Raw genomic sequence first — 25,005 nt, forward strand, 5'->3', positions numbered from 1 at the left:
AATTAGATCTAAGTTAGTAAACTTTAATTTGTAACTTCATTTTAATTTTTGTAATTTTTGAGTGTCCCAAATTTATTTTTCGGGACGAAAAAAACTTAAGGAGGGAGGAATTATGTAAACTTAAACAATTGATGTGCTGACTACTATTTTTGTCAGTACCGCTTAGTGTCGCTCTCAGCGCGCTCATTTTAGTTAGTCTACTCCAGCCACTTGATGTGTTAACATGTATTTTTTGCAAATAAAATTTCTTTTTAAAAACTGAGTTTTAATGAACGTGAACGTGTTTTATATATATAGTGATATCAGAGTATGGAGGAATTACTTTTCTTTTCATATTATCCTTAAAATGCAAAATTTCAAAAAACCTTGTGTATACATCGACGCGCACTTGAAAAAGGAATATTCCTGCCAAATCTCATCGAATGATATCCAGGCGTTTGGCAGTAATCGCGTTACTTACAGACAGACAAAAGCAAATCGAGTTGAAACATAGACCTCATTACGTTCGGTCAACTATGAGCTTTGTTAACAGTGAAATATGGAAAATAAAATTATTGAAATTTCTATATTGTTTTTGTCCAAATGGCAAATAAATTGATTTGATTTGGAACGCCCTATACCATGGGATATCTTCTTATGCTATCTTTTCTCTATGATACTGACCCTTCCTTGAGAACTCGGTTAGCTTCTGCGATGAAACTGGACAAGTTGGTTCCCATAAGCGACAGGCAGAACACGGCCACATCCACACTGGCTGACTGCAGTGGAGTATGAGACATGTCACATTTCGTCACTCTGCTATTCACTGCCACCAGGTCGAACGAGTGCACCTCAGCTAGCGACTCAAGGCTTTCAGCCAATTTCGCTTCCCCGCAGCCGAAGTCTGCTATGCACAGTGAATTCGATTTTGCTCTGTAAAACAATATTTAAAACAAATGAAATCTGTACTTCAAGTGAAAAATGTATGGAATGTGTACATGGATGTTAAACATTTAAATCTTTTTCTTTTTTACGTCTTTAGGCGGGGCGTACCCCGGTTAGTCAAGACAAGACTAGTCATGTTCAATCACAAGACTTCACATAGTTGCTTATAAAGTTATAAGAAAATTTGGTTTGTGGATTTCCTATGATAAAATAGGTTAAATGAATCTGGATGAATGATTAGATGTTTCAATTTAGAGATGACAAAATTGAACTGAGAAAATATTAAATAAACTGATACAATTGATAAAAAAACTAATGCAAGTTGAAAACAGGTTTATTTTATTACATCACAGGTGACAAATATCAGATGAATCGCCACATTACCCCCCTGGGCAGACGATTTCGGCCATCCGAAATTTTGAAGCCCACTTTTTTGTGTGTGTCGTCTTGAAGAATGTATACTGGCTTCACCCGGTCAATGGAAACAAAATTTCCACAAGGAGCATGACATGTTCGACATTTTCTTGTTCATGTTTGGCCAAACAAATCTGTTGCTGACTAACTTGAGTGAAGCATTGGGTCCGGGATGACTCAGGTTATGGAGGTTGTCACAGACTTGTCGTCTAAAAGGTTGTTTAATAAACGGCCAAGGTTTCCCTGTAGATACATCACAGAGCACAGTATGTGGTGATCCAGGAATCGATCCAATGAAATAGAAGAATTCACTGGTCTTCTGAAGTTGGGTACCTTTGACATATTGTATATCCATCGAAAACTTAGAGATGAATGATAATTGGTTGAGTTGAATTTGTGGAAGTTGATTGGTTGATTGAGTTTGTGGAGTTGATTGCGATAGTGTACTGGCCAACAACTTTCTTCTAAAGATTTTTTTTGAAAAGAAAGCAAGAGGTTGCCATAGTATACTGGCCAGCAACTTTCTTTCAAAGATAATTATTTTGAAAAGAAAGCAAGAGGTTGCCATGCGCCTTCAATCAGTTGTAAGCATTCTCCAACTGAGTGGTTAGAAGCATCAGTAAATAAACCAAGTCTTTCATTTCAGCAGATGGTAAATATCAGATGATTCGCTACAAAGTCATGTCTATTTGCAATGACTGATCAGTGTGAGTTGCGTCATAAGCAACAATGAGTAAGTCAGTAAATAAGAGCAAGTGTCATTGCTAAATATAGTATCGGCTGAGGCCCAGTTTCTTGGGCACTAAGGCCCATTAAATCTAATGAATTATCAAACGTGAATTGGATCTATGGGTTTGACAATCCATTAGATTCAATAGGTTTCCTAGAAGGACACTAATTAAATCTAATGAATTATTAAATGTAAATTGGATCTATGGGTTTAATGATCTTTTTGATTCAATAGGTGTCCTAAAAACCAGGCCTTAGTGTTCAAATAATGCATGAATATGAATGTCTCCACTTCCTTCGGATCCTGGTTGTGTGTTAATGGGACGGATATTTTTTTCTTTTTCAGACTGTCAACAATTATTTGTTGAAACACCCCCGATTTATGTTTTCACATTACAATATTATAGTATCGTGCATTTTGCATTCAATCTTTATCCTGATTGACAATTTTTTATAGTTTGTTAAATTCGTTGAATAATTGGCAATACTGTCATTTGATTTAAATTAGTGTATGAGCCAGTGTATATTGTAACAAAATCGATTAAAGAATAAAAATGATAATGGAAATCTAAGTACCCTTTTTAAAATTGTTTACTCACAACATGTTTTGGCTATATGATGCCATTATATTATTATTATTGAATTGATTTATTATTTTCCCTACAGTTACGTTGGAAAGTGGCCATTGCTGCACTGATTACAGAACGCAAAGAATCACTTTTCCGCTCTAGTGCGGGAAAAATTTTTCTGCACTCCAGATTTGCAACATGGCAACGCAAAATACTTAGTAGGTTATATGGAGCAACAGTGCAGCAAAATCAAAATGAAGTTGGTAACAGTGACTGCTGTGGCTGCTATAGTGAGCAGAGGTGCAACGAAGCACAACGCGCTAATTATTACTATTATATATTATAACGAGGACAGCAACAGCACAGTGCCACCACAGCACACACCACACAGCCGCCTCGCCATTCAAACACTACTAAGTTATTTGATGGATTTCAGGCAATTTTACCCATAATTACCCACTTTTCATATTCAATGGTAACTGTAGGAAAAACTTAATGTGAAATACGTGCGCAAAGTTCCTCTGCTGCACTCAAGAAATCATTCCGCCCTCGCCTACGGCTCGGGCGTAAACGTTTCTTTCGGTGCAGCAAACTGTCACTTTGCGCACTAGTTGCACAAATAACTATATTGACTTTGATTTCTATTTTTATTTATATTCAAGAGTAGCCCTAATGGAAAAAAGACAATTGAATAAAGAACTCTAATCTAACCTTCCTTCTGCCTTCTACGCTACCTTATCCGCTCAACTATGATCTGCCACATTTCAATATACGTCTATGAATTATCAAAACATTCTCATCTGCCTTCTCTGCTACACTCCAGCTCTTCACTATGTAGCACAGGAGAAGGAACCTTATTATGATCTTCGCTTTGTGTCCGTAGACAAGAGCAACAATTTCCATGAGGGAGAAAAGTAGTTGAGTCCTATGATTCACACAACATTTTTCCTTGTACTAAATTAATAAAAATGTAATCTATTCTAACGTTTCTTCACAATTTTTATCTGCTTCCAAATGTATTTTTTTATTATAATCTAGAACCTAGCATCAGCAATAGGAGACGCTTGAAAAGATGCCACCCACATAATGAGTCCCTAAGGAGTGGAAGTACTACAGTATTAAAGAGACTTTTCAAGAGAGTTGACTGAGATTTAAATAGCAGGAGGACGAAACAGTAACTTTGTTGTTAAACACTGGAAGGCAAACTCTACAATATGATTTTAAACGCGATGTATTTTTACTATATTCATGCTAAAAAAAAATTGAAGTTGGTAAAACATGTTAAATAGGCCTACTAAATTTTATTAATTTAATAGGTAGGTCTAGCTACTTTAACTGAGGGCTTATCAAAATGGACTTACTTCTTTGTGAGATTTCCTATAATGATATCAATTGGATTCACAGGCCACTGCTCTACTTGTTGTCTAAATCCTTCATGATAGAATTTATACAATTCTTGATTCTTGAAAATACCACTTGTTTCTTTGCCTTGGGCTGTATACAATTGCTCGTTCAGATACCTGAAAAATATATTATAGAATAGTTCAATAACAGAAACGATGGCCGACATGAATAGATGGTTTTGTTTTTCATCTATGGGAATTGATAGTTTAGAGGCCCCTGCATTTTTGTATGCGTTTTTTTCAGGAGAATCATTCTCTGCTCCCTTCAACGCTCGTAGAAACGCGAAGTATTGCATCGAGTGACTGACAATACCTCGAACGAATGCTGCCTGGAATAACCTTTCATAGCGTCAAGAGCCAAATTTGAATAGACCGATACTCGAAAAATAAACGTATGTTCATTTCATTCACACTATCTTCTGTTTACGTTTAGTTCCATTGAATCTAGTTGGTAGGCAATGCCTACCAGGTCAGACGCCAAAGCTCAAAACCTTCTGTGTATTTTTGTTAACTGTGTAAACCACTTAGCAATTTCGATACAAGATTATTTATAAATTATTGAATTATATTTATATACTTTATAATTGTAGTTATCCTACTGGAAACGCTGGTGCGTCGTGGTCGTCACTCTGTAGGTACTCTTCTACAGAGTATTAAGGATTGGCCAACAGAGAGCATGAATTGAGATACATTTTTAAATAATCAAGTAGGTACAGACTAGCAAAACAAAACTTAAGATATTAAACTCACCGAAACCTTGCTGACTTTAATTTTTCCATCATCCTTTCACGCAAAGATAAATTTTTGTCAATTTTTCGTTTACGACTTTTTGTAGAACTGTTATCTACATTATGTTTACTATTTACATGTTCTGTTTTGGACACATTTCTCTTTGCTATATTATGTGATTTAGAACCAACTTTGAATTTCTTACTCTGCCTATCCCCTTTTTTTGATGTATTTGAACGTTTATTTTTACCCATTACTCACTAGGCTATATAAGTTTTAAATAAACTAAAATTGAAGTATGTTTTCATACACACACTGTCGTCTGCGTAAGATATTTTGAGGTTATGTTTTCTTGTTTCAGTTTCAAGGCAAACTCTTGATCTTTACCTCATCGTCGCCCAGATCAGGTCATCATGTGAAGGAAATTCATAGAGCCAAAATTCAAATGTGCGTAACGTACAAACACTGCGATACATAATAATATATACTATTCAATTTATCAGAGGTTTGGAGTGATTATTGTATTTATTGAGATTATCAGATTATGATAAAAATAATGATGATGTATATACAGTAGAGCAACAATTATCAGGACTGATTTATTTGTGCAAGACAGTGCCCATATAACTGATAATCTGATCAATTTTAACTCGACTTTATCCTAGCTCTCAAGTGTCAAATAATAATCATTATCCTCTCCAAAAAATTATCTAAAAGAGAATTCGTCACCCGCCCTCTACCCCGACCCTATTGAAAACTCTGGTGTGGAAACTAAATTTTGTGTATAAAAAAAATCCCAACAAAATTTTAAAAGCTTTCAGTAAGAAAATGTTCTGATATTAATAAGAAGCCCACCTCTCATTGCAATACATAATGAGAGTAAGTATTCGAACAGTTTGGTGAAAAAGCAATGATATACATAAATGAAAAACCCGCCTCCCTTATCCCTCCATTATGAGTTTACATTCTCCATGAGACTTTGAAAATGCGCATCATAGGTTCAAAGGTGTTTGTTTACTTTTACTTTCTAGATAATAGTAGCCTAACATTCTCAAAAATTGTTTCATCAATTCCTTTACTCATACAAGAATGCGAAGAAATACTGGAAACCATGGACGAAGATTCTCTGAAAAGGGTGCCATGCCAAAATATTGTACGTATGAGAAGTGAGATGAAATTGTAATTTATACTTCCATGAAATTGGTTGATTTTTAGACGTTGGAGATCAATATCGAAAAAAAAAAATGGAAGAAATTTTGGGGATGAGCGAGGGCGCGCTTGTTAGCTCAAACACTGGAAGTTTTATTTCTGAATTCCCCCCAAATTATTCTCACTCCCCCAAAATTTCTTCCAAATTTTTCTATCGATGTTGATTTCCAACGTCTGAAAATCAGTCAATTTTATGGAAGTATGAATTTATAGATCTTGCTTGTATGATTTGTATAAACTTCACATTCTAGTTAAAATAGACAACATGCTGTGTAATTCAATAAGGTACAGTAGCTCAAATCTTTTATTCAAATACTGTACTGTACCTTGATTGCGGTGAATCAATTAGCCACTTAAAATACATAATAGGTTAGGTTGTCAGGGTATTTCAATTTTTACTTTCCTTGCCCTATTACAATAGGTAAGGAAAGTATTGCTTTCCGAAAAAAATTACGGTACCCCAATTTCTAAATTTCTATACGTTTCAAGGTCCCCTGAGTCCAAAAAAGTGGTTTTTGGGTATTGGTCTGTATGAGTGTGTGTGTGTATGAGTGTATGTGCGTCTGTGTACACGATATCTCATCTCCCAATTAACGGAATGACTTGAAATTTGGAACTTAAGGTCCTTACGATATAAGTATCCGACACGAACAATTTCGATCTGATGCAATTCAAAATGGCGGCTAAAATGGCGAAAATGTTGTCAAAAACAGGGTTTTTTGCAATTTTCTCGAAATCGGCTCCAACGATTTTGATCAAATTCATACCTAGAATAGTCATCGATAAGCTCTATCAACTGCCACAAGTCCCATATCTGTAAAAATTTCAGGAGCTTCGCCCCATCAATGCAGATAGATTCCCAATTATCAGGCTTCAGATACAATTGAAACGAAAAAAATCAAGTGGAGTAGATTGAGCACGAAAATCTCTACAATTAATGTTCAGTAACATTTTCACCTAAAATTGAAAATAAGCTTTGAATTCGAGAAAATGTGATTATTCAATTGCAAATTATTGTTGATTCTACTAAATCATTCACTATGAAGAGATAGTAGACCTCATGTGTGTCTCCAGCGTTATTGCCCTGTCACCAGCTGGCTCAAATCTTTGAATAGTAGACTTCAGATGCGCGGGAACACTAGCGTCAGGTGATCAATTTTCATAACGGCAAGGAAAGTTGTGTGAGTGCGCCACACCAGATTTTTTATCATCCAGTGGACGTCCAGATAACCGGCCATCTGGATAACCGGTGTCCAGATAATAGGTTCTCTACTGTATACAACATTTAGTACGCCTATAATCAGTTTATAGCAGTAACTGCAGTTGTTTGTCCTTACATAAAATTCACTCATTTGAACTGATTGGTCTCTTCTGAATGAAGTAATGCATGAAATCATTCTTCGAATTTTTTGCATGTGGCTATTTTTATCCAATAAATGTGTTTTCGATTGATAAATGCTTGAATAAAGATTTTCACATTTGGTTTGATAAGCTAATTATCGAATTATGAAAAATAAATTATTTCATAGGTGGAGAGGTTCTCAACAAATGAATAAAGTCATTTTTCAAAATATTTATTCGCCACAAATCATAAAGTCTAAACAATAATAAAAATAATATTTCAAAACAATTTAATATAATACGTGAAGATTGGAAAATGATAAATGAACCGCAAAACCGAGAATAATTGAAAAATGCATAAGCGTTATTATATTCGCTGTGTTTGATAATAACTTTTCAAAGCAAGATATAATCGAAAAGTCCATTACAATAATATGATAATACAATGTGTGACTAGATCTAAAGTTGGAGAACTGATTGGATAATTATTTTCTTTGAAACAAAAATCACCTCTTGAAAGTTGAAACAAAAAGAAACTGAAAAAGATAAAAGTTTCAGTAATTCGTTCGTTCAAAGAGGAAAATCATTGCAAGGAGAGATTTCTGAAAGCAATCTCTTCTCAAATATTTTACCAACTGTTGCTACATACTTGATACAGTCTCAAAATCTTTCCGGCAAACTTTCAATACTTTTAGATGTTTTCGTTATTTCCTCTTTGATTCGTGTACATTTCACAATGTACTTTCGTTTTCTTCGATAAGGTTTACAACCGTCAAAATTTACATTACATTGATCATCCACCAGCCCAATGGATCGTAGATAATGAGTGAAATAGTTTACATAATGTTTTATGGTGATATATGTATGCTTCATTCACTTATATACTACCTATTATTCTAAATTTGAGTAAGAATGTATTGCTTACAATGTCGACTAGTAGTAGGCCTAATAGAATTCCTTATAATATAACAACATCCTAGGGTGAGTAGGCTATAAATAATATATTTTCAGCTACAGCGATTATAAAGCAATGAAATATCATTCAAATACTAGATGAATTACACAATAAATGGTAGCATGACTGGCTGTATTCAAATTCTTTGCTAAAAATATTTATACAGTGCATAATATGCTATATTAGTTGAAAATGTTGATTAATCATAATAAATAAATGAAGCATATGTGATTACAATAATTTTTTCATATTATTCGACTCGCCACCTCAACAATTCTAATATACGTTGATTTGATTGAAGTGAAAAAACATGATGTTGAAGTGTACGTTTCTTTAGCAGAGATTCGAAGGCGTTTATCAACTAGAGAAGAGGGAAAATCTTGTAAGAGAGTGTAAGGACATTATTCTGTCTTTTACTCTCCAGTGGAATGTAAATTCCTGCAAATAAACTCCCTAATTCCGAGGAAACACTGTGAAATATCACCGTGAATTTGGAATAATAGTCTAAGAATACTGCAATAATTATGTCAGTAGGAAAGTTCTTAAACTCCTCGAAATCTTATAGTTCTTCTCTAATTGGTACGAACCTTCAAAATTATTGTTACAGCTTTAAAAAGAATCATAATTAAATACAATATTCATTTTAAAATGTTCATGGGTTATAGATGTTCAGTAACTCATTTATAGATGATTCATGATAATTATCAGTGATATATTTAAACTTTAGGAAATTGAACTACCCCGAAATTTAATTATTGTTAAAACTGACAGTCTCATCAATCAAGTAATCTATCAAGAAGTACTTCCATTTCCTATTGGAATTTATGAATGATGTCATAAGTCAAGCGAGTACCTATATCATATATCATCAAATGGATTCATCATCAGATTCTTAGTCATTGCCACTTTCACTTCAAACTAGTCTTGAGATCAATAGAACTAGGCTACAAGATAACACTCGTCTAAGTGGGGTCCAAACCACTAGACTCATCAATAATCCCTTGTAATAGATAGTTCAATCATTCTCCATGGATGATTGATCATAATTTCAAATTATTTATTATGATTTTTTTCATAGAGCTGTTTAGCATGTCTTGACGATGTTATGCCTTGAGACATATATTTACCTCTTAGCTCCTTCACTTTCAAATTACCAACATTTCTCAGTAATAATTTCATCACACTGCTACCTATCAACGTCATTAGGTATCCACGTTCCTGACATATTTTACAACTTCCTCAGTTCCAACTTGACCAAGAATACTTGCAAATAATCAAGTAACTTTTCAAAGTAGAAGTGACAAACGAATTCTCCCCTAGCTATCTTCTCTTAGAATATTCATAAATCATTATAAAATATTCTCTATTCTTGCTCAGTTAAATCATGTGATACCAACCGGTAGAGAATGAAGATTCAAGTGAAACGAATACTCTTCAATCATTTCAGAATTTTACTAGAATCCAATGATAACATACTGCAGAATAATATTAACTTTATCTTTTTGGTCTAATGTTAGTTCCTCTAAGACAATAGCCTACTTTCACAATAACCGATGTTATTAAAAACATGTAACGAAGTTTCAAGATTAACTTATTTTGCTCCAATTCGTATAACAAAAATAAATTTCTATCAGTCTGAATACCAGTGATCAGTCACGATGATTGTATGTGTCGCTCTACACAGTAATTATTGATTGTGTATCGTAATTCATGTTCATATTGAATTTTTATACACTCAGGGTCGTTTATTTATTAATTATTTGTGATAATTATTGATTGTGTATCTTCTACTTTCATGTTTATTTTGGAGACTTGTACACTCAGGGTTGGACCGTAAATGTATCCTTAATTTATATAACTAATAATTAATTGACATTGGCATATGGGAATTATCAGTACAGTAAGAATCATGAACCATCTACAAACACCCAGCAATTTTTTCAGAACCGTAATTACTATCTCTGCTGAAACTTCCATCATCTCAACGTATTACTTCAGTCTATTTTTCTTCTGGATCTTAACACATTTGAAGTCGAACTTTGATACAATTGATTCGGATGTTGATACTCTTATCCGTTACTGATATAATTTACAATTAATATTGATTAGCAACTAGTTGGTGGATTCAAGCCATAGTGAGTGCGCCGGCACCAATACCGAACCCGCATCCCTTGGGTCCGAACTTGCGAGCGTAGCAGCCGCGGCAGTAGATGTATCCGTCAATGGCGTCGTTCAGGCTTGTTGAGTCCAGGGACCTGCGGCATTCTAGGCAGGCGAAGCAGCGTTTGTGCCACAACTGCGGAGAAAATGGAAGAAATCGTAAATCATCTAGCTTGCAGAATGATGACATCAAATTAGAGAATTAGGAGTACAGTAAGGAGTAGAGAGTAATCATGGAAATTATCAGTACAGTGAGGAAATCATTAATCATAATATACAGACACCCAGATATCTTCCCAGAGCTGTTGTTAGGCCCTACTATCTCTATTCATGTACAGTAAAGTATGAAAGTAGATCGAATTGTAGAATACGATTGTAGAAAATGCTGAATACGGTATGAAAGTGGGATGGTCAAATTCTCAGGCCAGCCACTAACCTAACGTTTCACCGATCATCTTCGACTGTCAGGCGAACAGTCTTCTAGAACAGCTCACCTATGAGAAGTCTGCACAAACTACACAAAATCACATAAACAGCGGTCTTTGCCTGCATATCTGCGTCGGAAGTAATAACTGTTATTAACGTTCAGGTTTCCAACTGTTCAGTTGAAAATGTTTGGTGTTAATATTTACTTCAGTGGCTGGCCTAATTTACGTACATTTTTTGACCGAGCTCAGAGAGTTCTTAGGGTGATATGCACCATATACGTTAGACTTTAAATCACGGCCACTTGTTGATATGATTCATATTATAATGAATGTTGTTCAAAATAATGATTTGATGTTACATTACGGGCTTGATTCATTTACATTAATGATTCATCCACGTGTTAAAACTGAAATGTGCATATGGGCCTTATAGTTTGAATTCGAGTATTTTGGCGCTTGTATGTTTGACTTCAATCATCATACGTTTTGAGCGATCAACTTTAAATTTTGAACACATAATTCAGGAGGTTATTGAATTTCGTCCTCAAATAAACTTGACTCAACTTTTTTCGCCTTCTAAGGTGGAACATGAAATGATTGAAGGTACAAGACGAATAATTGATTTACTTACTCCATTCTTGCTGATCATCTGTTCAGCGGCATAAACTTCATATCCGCATTTCCTGCAGCCCTTTCCTTCAGCTGCCTTGTGTCCTGTCATGGGTCCTCCATCAGGGCTGAGAAAAAACAGAAAATATTTTTTCATTTAGAAATAACAATTAGTGAAATACAGGGGTGCTCACAGTGAGGGGAGGGGTTTGGTTTCGACGCAGATTTTTGCGTCATTGAAATTCTTTTTTTGGGAGGGGGGTTAGCAGTGTTTAGAATGACTACTTAAGACATTCTTCGGGCTTCCAATTCAAGGGAGGGAGGTAACAAATTATGTTTTCCAATTCATAGGGGAGGGGAGGGGTGAGTCCATTGCTTGGGGGTTGGGCACTCCTGAATATTCATCAGCTTATTTATGAGTAAATTGCATTATTTTCAATTAGAAAAGGAAATATAATTTAACATTGGAATCGAATCTTGGGAGGGGTCCCAAATAAAGCTCAGGATTATACAAATTACTATTGACGTACTGACAATCTTTTTCGGCTAGGGGGTTTGGGTTGGGAGCTGACTATCTTCTTTCCTAATTTTAGGGGAGTATAAATGCTCCTGTCTACATAATATTGAACTATTGGAACCATACTAAGGAATTGAGAGAAGAATTCTTAGGTATCAGGAAGTCATGGTAAATATTCCTAGAGCTTGAATGAATCATTTTCCTGTAGTTAGGAGTTGAAAGGATAATAATTATAGTAAACTCAGAACCAATTTTCTCCCTAAAGATTTTTCTCAATATTTCCATAACTCTTCAGACCACTACGTTACTGAATATTTATATAATCAGGGTTGACTGAATATTTTTCTTCAAAGTTGTTTTCACAAGTAAAACTCATAGCTTCTGAATGTTTAGGGTTGACTACAAATTATTTCTCGAATTGAACTTTTTAGAGGGTACTCACAACTGAATTGTGGACTCGCCAGCGGTGGACACGAGGGTGGGGGCGTGACCATAGCCGAAGCCTTTGGGTCCGAAGTTCTTTCCGTAGCAGGCGCGGCAGTAGATCTCCTTGTCGGGGCCGTCGCAGGCTAGCATCGAGTCCAGAGGTCGGTGACATTGGCGGCAGTTGAAGCACTTCTTGTGCCACATCTGAACAAAACAAAGCATCTTGATTAGAAGCACTTCCACACAAAGACTGTATTTCTGATTAATTAGCAGCCTACTCTCCACTTCAGCAGGTTTTGCCAATAAGACAACTTTCTCCTGCTTAGGGCCGTTTGCAACAACAAGGTATTTTGATTAGAAGCACTTCGAAACAAAGACTGTGATATCATCCTGACTAATTAGTAGCCCACTTTTCACTTCAGCAGGTTTTGCCAAGAAGACAAATAATTTCTTGCGCCGTTTGCACTGTGGAAGCTCAACCTGAATTGAATTAGCTGGTGCTTCCATCTCAAAATGAACCAAATCATAACAAACAAGACTTATGGATATAATCCATGGACTTTATCTATTTGAATTGATATATTATATCTTTTGTGTGAAAATGAATAGATGAAATAATATTATATAGCAATTTTGTCTCACTATTAATTCATTGTGTCATATGATTCTATTAAAATTGTTTCATTGTATTTTGTTTTTTCTCATTGTACGTTTGAGTGTTGTGAATAGATGAAATTGAATTGAAAAAAAATCCAGTTTGTACTGAGTATCTGTTCAAACTGGCACTAAGCAAACTTCACTCATTTTAGGAAGATGTGTTAGGCACGGTTCAGGTTATTATCATTATTCATTGCTCCAGCTACCGTAACCGTATGCTATATAACAAGTTATTATACCGTATATAACCGTATGCTATTATAACAAGTATTTTTGTCCTGTGGATACAGGAGAGAAAAGAGCCAACTTTACTCATACAGTATATGGAAAATAGAACGATTCATTCATTCTCATAAGCATTGTATACTACTATCTCATATTAAATACGTAGGTAGATGCGTTCCCTCGGTGTGCACCTTATAATGCCTCTGCACACCTAGCGTAGCGTAACTAGAGATACGTCTTTGCAATACGCCGACTACGACGACTTATTTCCTAATGTTAATCAATCTTTCCATTAACACCAGCCTAGCGTGGCTGGTAGCTTAGTGTAACGTGGATTTAACATTGGCAGATAGGACGGCTACGTCTTTCGAAGACGTATTTCTAGATACGCTACGCTATGTATGAACTTTATAAATGGAAAATGAAAAATGAATAGAATCGACGTAATAAATGAAAAAATGACTGACCGTTCCCTTAGCCAGCTGTTGCTCAGCGGCGAACACTTTTCCTCCGCACCTGGGGCAACCTTCTCCAGAAGCGGCCATGATGGAAGTTGTGTCTGGGTTGAAGAACGGCCTTGTCGCAGAAATCTCGTCCTCTCTGTTTCAACAAAGATGGAAGAATTATGGCTTTCAATGAGGGATTGAGGTAGTACCTAACTGATCTTTAGATTTTTGTGATTTGAAAATCAGTTATCATTATCTTCAAAAATAGAGACATTGCAAATCAAATCAATTTTTAATTATGATTAAACGAAAATCCAAATCAAATGCTGTACATCACCCCGAAGACTTCTGCTACTGCAAATATTGACAACAGGGTGAGCAGCTAGATGGAAAAATCGATGAGCGCTACTATTCGAAAATTATTTGACAGCCCGGGAAACGAACCCAGTACCTCCTAATTGCCGGTCAGGAATGCTTACCCTTAAACCAAACTGACAATCTTTGGATAGCAGCGCTCATTTTATACGAAGCCATAGCGGCCAGCCAGTCTACAGATGGTAATTACTGAGATATTTATGATCATTTTTATATGTGGAATGTAGAAATAAATTTTCCCTCCCTCACCGATCAGCAAAACTACGAAGAAAAATTGGGAGAAAGTATGTATCTAAAATTTTAATACGATTGTGAGTTGTAACTTATTGCATTTAAGTTGATTCACGAAAATTAAATTATTGTAATGAGCTGTTAGAATCATTGTGAGAAAACTTACGTGAGTCCATCTGTCTGCAGGAATCCAGCACCGTTGGCGAATCCATAGCCGTGAGGTCCCCATTTCTTTCCGTAGCAAGTTTTGCAGTAAACGTCCTTGTCTGGTCCGTCGCAGGCGATGATCGAGTCCAACACTCGGTGGCAGTCTCTGCACTTGAAGCATTTGCGATGCCATTCCTACACAAACATAAGAGAAAAATAATTGAGAATATTGAAGTCTTTGATTGCTTGATTCATTACAAACTGCTATGTTTCATCAAGTTTTAACACTAAATTCAAACTTGCAGACTTAGCTCCGGTTCTACAAAAACATGTTTATAAAAGTCTTCCAATCGTGATTGAATGTTAATACGAGAGCCAATCAGAGAAGTCTTCTTTACAGGAAAGCCTTCAGTGATTGGTACACTTGATTATTTAATCATTATTCGGCCTAGAATTTAACAGGCGTTTGTGCAACCGGGCCTTGAAGACTTAATAAAGTCTTTGAAAAAAAGTATCTTGAAAAGACTATTAAAACACTCAAAAGAGTAATAATAATAATAATATATATATATATATATATATATATATAAAAGCGAAATGGCACTCACTCACTCACTCACTGACTGACTGACTGACTCTCTCACTCACTCGCATAACTAAAAATTTGGCAATATCTCGCTTCGCTCGCCATATCCGTCTAGCCAGGGGGTTCCGCCCCCTGGACCCCCGACTGGATCGTCCAAGAATGAGATCAGCAGGCTCGCTTCGCTCGCCTGTATTTTTCATTTGAGCATTTTTATCATATGTTAGGACAATCCAGTCGGGGGTCCAGACTAAACGTCTGGCTAAACGGATATGGCGAGCGAAGCGAGCCTGACGGCTAGTGATATAATATTCCCAGGATTGAAGTAGCAGTGCCCACTCAATTTTTCCGCGATGAATGCATTTAAATCTTCAACTTGGTGCCAACCTAACAAAGTCAACTCAACTTAATGCCAACCTGACAAAATTATTAATTTAGTTGCCAGTTAACAACTCTTTCGAAGAGGTACTCTCTCTAGATTATAGTTCTATAGCAACATATGATAGACGGATATGGCGAGCGAAGCGAGCCTGACGGCTAGTAGTAATAATAATATTGATACAAAGTTGTGAGTTTTTCCTACAAAAACGAGTCTGTGTGCTGGCGAAAAGTGGTCTACTCAGCGAACAGCATTACATCTGATTGCTCAGCTCAGATGAAATATGTTCTTACTTCAGCCCACTCTCGTCAGGGTTGGAACATAGTGTAGAGGTAGAGGTTAGTGGAGAAGGTAGCTAAGAGTTTTGAAAAGAAATGCATGTTGGGCTGGAATGTATCCGCTTTTTTCACCCTCTACCATAGAAAAAAGATGGCAAAAGATATCCCATGGTATAGGTGGTTTATGTTCCAAATTTCAAGCCGATTTTTTGTTTACTGAAGCCGATTACTGTCGACTACTGTATATTATAACTGAGAGTGAGAGTGTGAGAACGGCGCAGTATGAGAGACAACCAGCGCGCATAAAGCTCCACGAAAGAGAACTATAACTTATAGGACTTTCGGCTTGAGTTAACAGAGAAATTTGGAACATAAACGCCCTATACCACGGGATATCGTCCTATGCTATTTTTCTCTATGCTTATTTCCTACGGCGAAGGTATGGTGGAAGGGAGTGGGAAGAAGAGACGTATAATTGAATCAATGAATATGAATAAATGGATGTGATACTCACTCTACTTTTGGATAAGACGAGCTCAGCAGCAAATACAACTCCACCGCAGCGAGGGCAACCCTGTCCGGGCTTAGCCTTGATAATTGATGTGTCCAGAACTGTTGTGTGCAGTGGCTGCATCTCACTGTTGGAGAAATCGATCAGAAATTGAAACAAAATCCAATAAATAAAGTATAAAATAGTATCTTGTTGGAGTTGTTAATGCTTGACAGGACAAAGCATGAATTATTTACTTCAGTATGTATCTATGTACATATGGATGTATTTAAGTTATATTTCAGTGGTGAGTGAGAGCTCAAGCACTATAGTGAGGTCCACGTTATAATGGCAGTGTTTGATTAGCAATGGTATTGCTATCCCTGTCAATCATTCAACAAAGCGAATAGCGTTATCTCTTTCTAGCTTTGCTCTGTTTCCAGATCGTCTTTCAACAATGTAGAATATTGATAATTAATTAACAAAATATTTCATCATAATTATGTAAATTCATTATGAAACTATCAAAATATAATTTATTGCTTCATAAAATATAATTGATTATTTTAAACTAGAATGAACAGTTAATATTATCAATAAACCTGTATCTGCTACCGTCTACAGAAGGCATTGACAAGACAGAGGATTGCCAACGTTTTTCTCATATCTTTCTTCACTGCCATTATAACGTGGACCTCACTATAAACATAACTGATTTACTGATTTGTTTGTTCGGATTGTATTGTTATATAAATTAGTAGAAGAACAGATTTGTGCTTACGCCTGCTATTTTCTCCTCAAGTGTTATTATGATCTCGATGTAATAAATGAATGAATGAGTGGATATACTACACATTATGCAGTGGAACCCTGATATAACATGGATCAATGGGCTAAGGAATAGGTACATCGGGTTACTTTAAAATAATATCACGGTTACTACATTGCCATTGAGTTTCATGTTCGAGTAAGCTTAGTTCAACAGTTCTAGGAATCATTAATACGTTATAGCGATTGAAGTGAGGTTATTATTTATATTCATACTGTTTCTATTGTAGTGTTTAATGGATAATTGTGATTGATTCTAAGCATGCAAAATACATGAGTCCTCCTACCTCATATATTTTGAAATGAGTTCATTATCATTTTCAATCTTTTCCAAAAATCAACTCGAATCAAAAGCAAAAGTTTTGAATCTCAAACGTATCACGATTCGAACTTGAATGAAAATGAATCATGTAGGGGAAGTTCTATAGATTTTTCTGTACCAAAAATACAATATTACTGTCAGGTCATTTGAAATTGTTTAATTTAAGTCAGACTTAAACAATGAAAAAACATATTTCCAAGAAACTTAGTTCCAATCTGTAAAATGAAAGTAACAAATATTTTCGAACATGCTATACAAGATCATGCGATTCCAAGGCATAGGTCTGCATTACTGTTTCATTCATGATGCATGGGGTGGATAGAATTCTTAGCCTAAATTGTTTAATCTTTTACACTCGACTTCCTGAAATAGGCATACATTAGTCTTGAATGAGCTATCAAACTTGGCTTTCAATAGAATGATTAGAATTCAATATTGAACAGAAATAAGAGCTGTGAATTTCTGTAAAACCAATATTGAAATTGACATGCCAGTAGGCCTATATTTCCAACTACAATACACGATACGATACAATATAACTAAAATACGTGAATTTATTGTCGAATTGTTTCATTTTGTATTCAAAGTTTGATAAAACTCATCGACAATGGAGTAGGCATCACCAGAAAAAATGAACTAATCACTGAAAATCATAATAGTCAGCTAATCATTTATCTGCAGAGTTGTCACAAAGCTCTGAGAGAGTAAGTCGTTAGACCTCAAGCATGGTATAAATTTTGTGATTTCGAAAAATGCAATAACATTTTCAAAAAAGAAGTAATATTTCACGTAATCACGGTAGATTACGGTATCTCAATTGCTCCCAATATTATGAGTAGAACTGCATGTATTCCAAAAGCTACGAAAATACATGAAAAATATTTGAAAATAACCCAAATAATCCAAAAAAGAATGGATCAACAATCAATTGAGATTTCAATCACTGTTTTTGCGATTTCAATCGTGCATTGAAGAATGAGACACAAAACAACATTCCAAAAAAATTGAAATTTTTAAAGATCTAGAGGGATGAATCAGGTTTTATAAATATCATGAATACCAACCGGATGTAATTTCTAAAGAATTTATAGCATTGTGGGTTGCAAAAAATGTGGGAGATATTAAATCTTCAAGGTTAATAGCAACAAAAAGTGAAAATTCAATAGGATAGGTTTAGATATGCTTTAGGGTGGGGAGTCACAAAATTCAACAAATTGACCATTCATTTGATTCCAATATATTTATTTATAAACAATGAGTAGCTTCAAAAACATGTCACGTAATAAGTGGTTGAAAAAGTGAAGGAAATTTCAAGAAAGGAATCTAATAATAGACAGAGCAGAGAATACTATTAATTGAAGAATTTGAAACAAGAAAAATTAATGTATGTATTGAAGAATTAGGGATAAATAGATAGGTAGGATTTTATAGAATCTGGAAAAAAATCCAGAATTTGGGAATCCATATTATAAAGTGTTCCTATATAGGATTCTAAGAATTTGAAAGGGGTTAGAAAGAAGATAAAGAAAGAAAATAATGCGCTGGAGAAAAAACACTACACAAAAATATAGAATTCATGGATTGAATAAAAGGGTTGGATTGAGGTTTCTGGACCAATAATCTACCAACTTGCTGCTAGCCCATTCACATTCCTCCGTGCAACAAAAAATGATTTGAAAACTGTGCCTTTTCTACCTTGCATCACTAATATCGCATGTAAGACCTATTGCTCCACCACCAAACCCTATTCCTCTGGGCCCATATTTTTTTGCATAGCAGACTGAAAATAAGCAAAATGATGATTGACATTAGAAACAGCAGCATTTGACATGAGATTAACAAGCACTCGCATAAACAATGATGTTGTTGCAGTATTTGAGATGAACTTTCAAGTTTGAAAAGTGTTGAAGAGGTATAATAGAGAGATAATTTCTTCCGGTAGGGAGAGACGTGAACTATGATAGAAGTCTTCGATTTACTTCCATTTTTGGAAGTATCTCCGATTATTTTGAGAGCAAAAATTATGATGGGAGAAGGTATTGGGAATTATAATAGAATTAGACTTCGATTTTCGTGAGTGGTAGCGTAATAAGTTACCGTATGCCAATGAGGGAAAAATCATGTTAGAATGAAGAGTGATCAAGTGAAACGATTAGAAGACAGGCAAAAGGAAGAAATGGTTACAAGTGAATATTAGTCTTTTTTTGGAAGAGGTCTTCGTGAGTATTTGCCACCCTTTCTAGGATGTGACTAATGGGAGAAAGTTAGATAGAAATGGATCAGAAAATAGAAAGTATTTCAAAGAAGGTTGAAATCGTTTGGATACATGAGAATGAAAAATGGAATAAAAAGAGACATGCAATAGCAATAGGATCCATAAGGAAAAGGGAAAACATGTTAGATGAAGGAGAGTTATAGAAAATTGTGGAATCGAATGATAGAAAAAAGAATGATATCGAACAAGATGATGGAGTAGATGATAAAATAATGAAAAACTCTCCAGATATACTAGTCACTAACTTTCCATCTCCATTAAACTGAATCTGAAAATAAAATTTCTCAATCCATTACGGACAGACGAGCTCTATCAATTCTCCCTAGAAAACTCATTAAAATATTGCTAACAACATCATTGTTTATGTTTCCAGGATGTCGACGTATGAGTTTGAGCATGAAGAAGCGAATGAAGCTCTCAATAGTTCATCATGGGTTGGTGAAGATGATGACTCACCCATTGACGTAAGCTGGGTCACTCTGCAGGGCTCCCCCACCCTGTCCATAGCCGTATCCCTTCAGAGCAAACTTCTTTGCGTAGCAGACTGGATAATATCAAACATGATTTTATAATTTGAAAAGTGATTAAACAATATTATATTATCAAATCTTGAACATTCTCAAGCAAATGGGTCTTGAACTCATATAGTAAGTACTTCACTTGATATTATAGAATGAGTAATATTCTTGGAAATAAAATCTGTAATATTTTTTTGCATATCAGACTAAATAATATAGAATATAATCACAGACAACAAATACTTTACGAAATTGCTATACATTTGAAAAGCACAATTTTCCTGCTCAATACACTTTTTTAAACAAGTTTCTACTCAGATTTGGAAGCCTTGTTGAGAACTTATTTTTCAACTTGAAACTCATTTACTAAACAGCCAAAAAAACGAACAAATCAATTAATATTCTTATAATTCTTTCAATATTTTTTGCAATTGTGAAGGAAGATTTTTGTTTGGATTCGTATTTGAAAATTGATCAATCTGATGAATTCGGAATTGTAGTAGATAGACTACATTTTTGGACTCAAAATTGTGTGCGAATTAGGTTATATTATTTAAGTTACGTAGACCTAAGTAACATAACATTTAGACTGTGTATTCCAAATTAAGGTTTGAAGCAGTTTTAGGCAAATGCCTGTTGTTTTCACCTGGATTGTATTTGCATATGAATAAATGAATTCGATTGAGAAATTCTTATGAAAAATGTTTTTCAGCACTTGGAAACTTTAAAAAAATATTGGGTCTATCTAAAGTGTATGCATACACTGTACGTCATCACTTGATATTTCTCCTGAATTTTTTTTCTCTCCTTCTAACTATTAATGTTAATAATTATTTAAAATGTAATTTAAGATACAACTTTTCACATCAAGGTTGAACACGAAACATATTAGAAAAAGATTCTCACCTTTGCAGTAAATGCCTTTATCGGGTCCCTCACAACACAAGAGCGAGTCAAGTCCCTTAGTGCAAGTATAGCATTTGAAACACTCACGATGCCAGCCCTGCAAGTCAGAAATAAAACCATGCTCAAGACAAAACCATTCTGTCATCACTTTTTCTGTAAAGTCGAATGACATGAATAACTCAACACAAATTCTGGGATAATTCGAGAATTTCAATGTCAAAATGCCAAACACTCAATTCTTTTTCTCAATTACAGACTACGGGAATAACTGGAAAATGATGCGTGAAATAATTGGGTCTACTGGGTAGGTAATGCAGACAGGAGAATAAAAAGTTACAAAACTGAATAGGGGTTCAATGTACACAACATCATCATCATCTCAAAATCAATTCATATCAATGCAATCAAGTGAAACTACCAAATTGTTCATAAAAATGATCGCATTATCATGATTCTGAACAGAGTTGTACAAGTGAAATGCATTCCAAGATACAATTTCTTGGCGAATTTCTCACAAATTACAAATAAAACTCAGCCTTTTCTGCACACGTATTGTGCCATTCCTATTAAACTTGAAACTTACTTCTGCAATAGATTTCTTTGTCATGACCATCACAATGCTCCAGAGAGTCCAATGTGCGTTTACATTTGGCACAATGGAAACAGCTTCTATGCCAGCCCTAAATGAATTAATTAAATATTATCCTATGTATCAGTTTATAATCTATTTATAGCATACACTTGAATAATTCATCTTCAATCAAGTCTGGGATGCCTCTTGAGTATTGTAGATACGATAAGAACGAATCTTCATAGATAAGAATATCCTAGATTGTTCTATGTCTTAGTAAACCAAGGTAACTTGATAAACTAGGTCTAGGTTCTTGTAAACAGATGTTCTTCAAAATAAACCAATATAGGCCTACAGTACCTTTTATAATTCTCAAAAGCAGTTAGTCAATTGTTTTACAATTTCATTGAAGCTCTTCAACACAACTGAAACATTTTTGTTATGTGATTATAGTAATTATTAAACACAGCTTTTTTATGGTAGTTAAAAGATGTTAATACGATAGACGTTTACTGTAACTCTTGAAATTTAGGAGAACAGTTCTTATTCAATGATAAAATATTTCAGGATTCTCTAAAACTTCAAATAAGGTTGAAATTTAAAGGTTTTCGAGCTCTAGTATGATTTGATTCGAGTCTCGAAACTTTTCAAGACAAGAACACTGGGATATCACTGTGTTCTTGCTCAGAGTAAATCAATGTGAAAAAGGTTCTGATTGGGGAACTAGCGAACTATTAAACTGTTCCAACTTACACGTCCTCTAAAAAGATTATTCTGTCAGTTTGACAAGCATACTGGGATATCACTGTGTTCCTGCTCAGAGTAAATCGATTCAGGGAAGGTTCTATTCGAGGAGGTAGCGAATTGTTGAAATGTTTCAACTTACACGTCCGCTAACAAAAAAATCTCTGTCAGTTATACAAGAAGCCTGTGATATAGTTGTGTTCCTGTTCAAAGTAAATCAATGTAATTGTAATCAATTGTTGTAGTATTTAAACTTACAGATCCTCTAGCGAGCATCTGCTCGGCATCTGTAAGTTAGACAATAACACTGGGATATCACTGTGTTCCTGATCTTAAAACGATCTTAGAGGTTCTAATCGGGGAACTAGCGAAATTTTGAAATGTTTCAACTTACACGTCCTCTAGCGAGCATCTGTTCGGCAGCGTACACGAATCCGCCACATCGGGGACAACCCTCACCCTCGGGTGCCTTGGCAATCGCCTTCGGTTGTAGCGCACTGGTCGCCTGAGTCCTGCAAAGAGACAAACAAACCTTTCATCTCACATTCAAGTCTAAATAACGCACCAGAAAGCCCATGTTTGTCACTCAATCGAAAGAGCTGTGCTTATAACTGTAACCTACTGAATCGATAGAACTATGATCATAGTGTGTGAGTCTATGTTACCCCCAAGATTTAATTCATGAACCGCCCTTCAAAGAATTTTAAGGACGCAATCCGTCAGCTAAACCTCCCTCTTCGCGGCACCCCTGTAATATATGTGCGTGAATTTCTAACTAAAATTTATCGAAATCAGAACAGTGTATGTCAAGTCAACTCTCTAGAGTTGAGAATATTATAAATAGTCCTGTACCCAAACTGTTGATTGAGGAATTTATCCGGCGGAAAATTGAAGGAGAAGTGTTTTTAATGGAAATGATGTGTTAGCTCTCAGTTAGGAGACAGCCCCATCTTACTAATAAAGCCTACTAAAATTTATCGAAATCAGAAGAACATAGTAATGCTAAGTCAACTCTCTAGAGTTGAAAATAGTATAAATAAGTAGTACTCAACTATCTATTGAGATATTTATCAGGCGAAAAATTGAGGTGAAAGTGAATTTAATAGAAATGATCTGTTAGCTCTCAGAGAGAGACATCTGGTTTAATTTTGTCTCTCAAGCTGCGTTCATACCAAAGTTGTCAAGAAAATGTTTATATTTCCGTCCTCATAGATTCTATTAGATTGAACATAACTTATCATCTACATGATGTGCATATGTGTTTGTCAAGTTCCGTTCAAACTAATAGAATCTATGAGGACAGAAAAATAAACATTTTGTTGACAACTTTGGTGTAAACGCAGCTTAAGCTTGACAGAATCTGTTCAGATTCCGAGAGCCACCAAATACGATTTTCTGGTTTCCAAGAAGTAATGTAGACCAGAGTAATCGCACATAGATTCAACACCATTAATGATTAAAGCAAGAGCCTACTAAAAGCCAGGAAGCTTATCTCGATGGAGTCCCTCCTACTTATCAGTTAACAACCTGCAGGATATTGCGATGCCTTATTTGACATCTTTGGCTTTGTTTACAATGTCGTGGAGTAAACTCAGAGCCACAGTGCAAACTTGCATTAGACTCACAAAGGGAATCACCAGAATGCAGCAGTCCAGAGATCTACAGAGATACTGGTTTGAGCATATCTGTACTTATAAATCATTGAAATTGAAATATTTTGAATCGAAAAAAGATAAATAGTTGATTGGAATATTCTAAAATAATAAAACATTGTTTTGAATGTAAAAGCAGGAACATAATTTCAGGGTTGAGGGAAAGCCGAAATAGGCACATCTTTACAATTTCAACAATATAAAAAAACTATCCTGGTAATGTGTATTCATCAATATATTATCCTATTGCCTTGTTCCTACTAATATTCTCAATCATCAACTATGATAATTTCTATTCTGTATGAGAGTTTCATTTTTTAACCCATAAGATGAAATAATAAATTGCATTTTAGTTAGCCTTCTCCAATTAGAAAGAGTATTGTTTATCCAAACTGAAACCCACACTTAAATATAATATAAAAGCTGAATTTACTGAATTGAAGTACATTTTCCAAGAAAATAAATGTTGTACATTTTTCAATAAAATGTTGTTGATGATTAGAAGTATGAACTGTGGAGTTTATCTAGTTAATCAATGGCATTAAAAAAGCGTTCAAATTATGTTCCATAGGTTGTGTGTTAAATATCATTAGAAGCTGTAAAAGAAAGCTAAAAATTATTGTCAGTCAGAGAGCATGAATTTAAAAATCTAAACTAGATGAGAAGCTCATTGCATAGAAGCTTTAAGCTAAACATTTTCGAACGATAGTTTAGTATCAGCAAGTTACGATTATGTTGAATGATTAGAAGCGGAATGATCCTAATACTCATGAGTGGTGAGAAAATTAGTCATTTGTCTCAAGAATACTTGGAAGATTAATGCGTACATGATTCCTGTAATCATTTGCAATCTCTTCAGCTCTTTACTTCATTCCCAGCTCTTAACTTCCTGGCATCTGATATCATTATTAGTATAGTTGAATGCTTCAGATTTAAGGAAAATATGAGTCTACAAAAACTTCAAT

General features: G+C 35.0%; 2 protein-coding genes and 1 long non-coding RNA gene across 13 annotated transcripts in view; 1 reads left to right on the top strand and 2 right to left on the bottom strand.

Moving 5' to 3' along the window:
* LOC111051021 (ribosomal RNA-processing protein 8) overlaps nucleotides 1-5,128 on the bottom strand; it is a 23,434-nt gene extending 18,306 nt beyond the window's left edge. The window contains exons 1-3 of the mRNA XM_022337430.2: nucleotides 4,790-5,128; nucleotides 3,998-4,156; nucleotides 664-912 (exon numbers count right to left, since the gene is read on the bottom strand). Coding sequence (XP_022193122.2) covers nucleotides 664-912; nucleotides 3,998-4,156; nucleotides 4,790-5,022 — 641 coding nt within the window. The 5' untranslated portion in view covers nucleotides 5,023-5,128. The remainder of the gene's footprint in view (nucleotides 1-663; nucleotides 913-3,997; nucleotides 4,157-4,789) is intronic.
* LOC120353862 lies at nucleotides 4,632-20,135 on the top strand. The gene is made up of 3 exons (XR_005572657.1): nucleotides 4,632-4,745; nucleotides 5,130-5,215; nucleotides 20,023-20,135. It is a non-coding gene; the product is annotated as an uncharacterized LOC120353862 (long non-coding RNA).
* The window catches only part of LOC111051022 (muscle LIM protein 1), a 45,624-nt gene continuing 28,154 nt past the window's right edge, over nucleotides 7,536-25,005 (bottom strand). Inside the window, exons 4-13 of one of the 11 annotated variants that reach the window (XM_039439151.1) lie at nucleotides 22,783-22,900; nucleotides 21,657-21,753; nucleotides 21,074-21,170; nucleotides 19,070-19,154; nucleotides 16,249-16,372; nucleotides 14,514-14,689; nucleotides 13,763-13,895; nucleotides 12,430-12,617; nucleotides 11,493-11,598; nucleotides 7,536-10,569 (exon numbers count right to left, since the gene is read on the bottom strand). In XM_039439151.1, coding sequence (XP_039295085.1) covers nucleotides 10,399-10,569; nucleotides 11,493-11,598; nucleotides 12,430-12,617; nucleotides 13,763-13,895; nucleotides 14,514-14,689; nucleotides 16,249-16,372; nucleotides 19,070-19,154; nucleotides 21,074-21,170; nucleotides 21,657-21,753; nucleotides 22,783-22,900 — 1,295 coding nt within the window. In that variant the 3' untranslated portion in view covers nucleotides 7,536-10,398. Of the gene's footprint in view, nucleotides 10,570-11,492; nucleotides 11,599-12,429; nucleotides 12,618-13,762; nucleotides 13,896-14,513; nucleotides 14,690-16,248; nucleotides 16,373-19,069; nucleotides 19,155-20,105; nucleotides 20,194-21,073; nucleotides 21,171-21,656; nucleotides 21,754-22,782; nucleotides 22,901-25,005 lie in introns of those variants that run through there. The other 10 variants (XM_039439149.1, XM_039439147.1, XM_022337432.2 and 7 more) reach the window with 10 other exon arrangements.

This window comes from Nilaparvata lugens, chromosome 12 (genome assembly GCF_014356525.2).
Source record: "Nilaparvata lugens isolate BPH chromosome 12, ASM1435652v1, whole genome shotgun sequence".
Taxonomy (NCBI): Eukaryota; Metazoa; Arthropoda; class Insecta; order Hemiptera; family Delphacidae; genus Nilaparvata; species Nilaparvata lugens.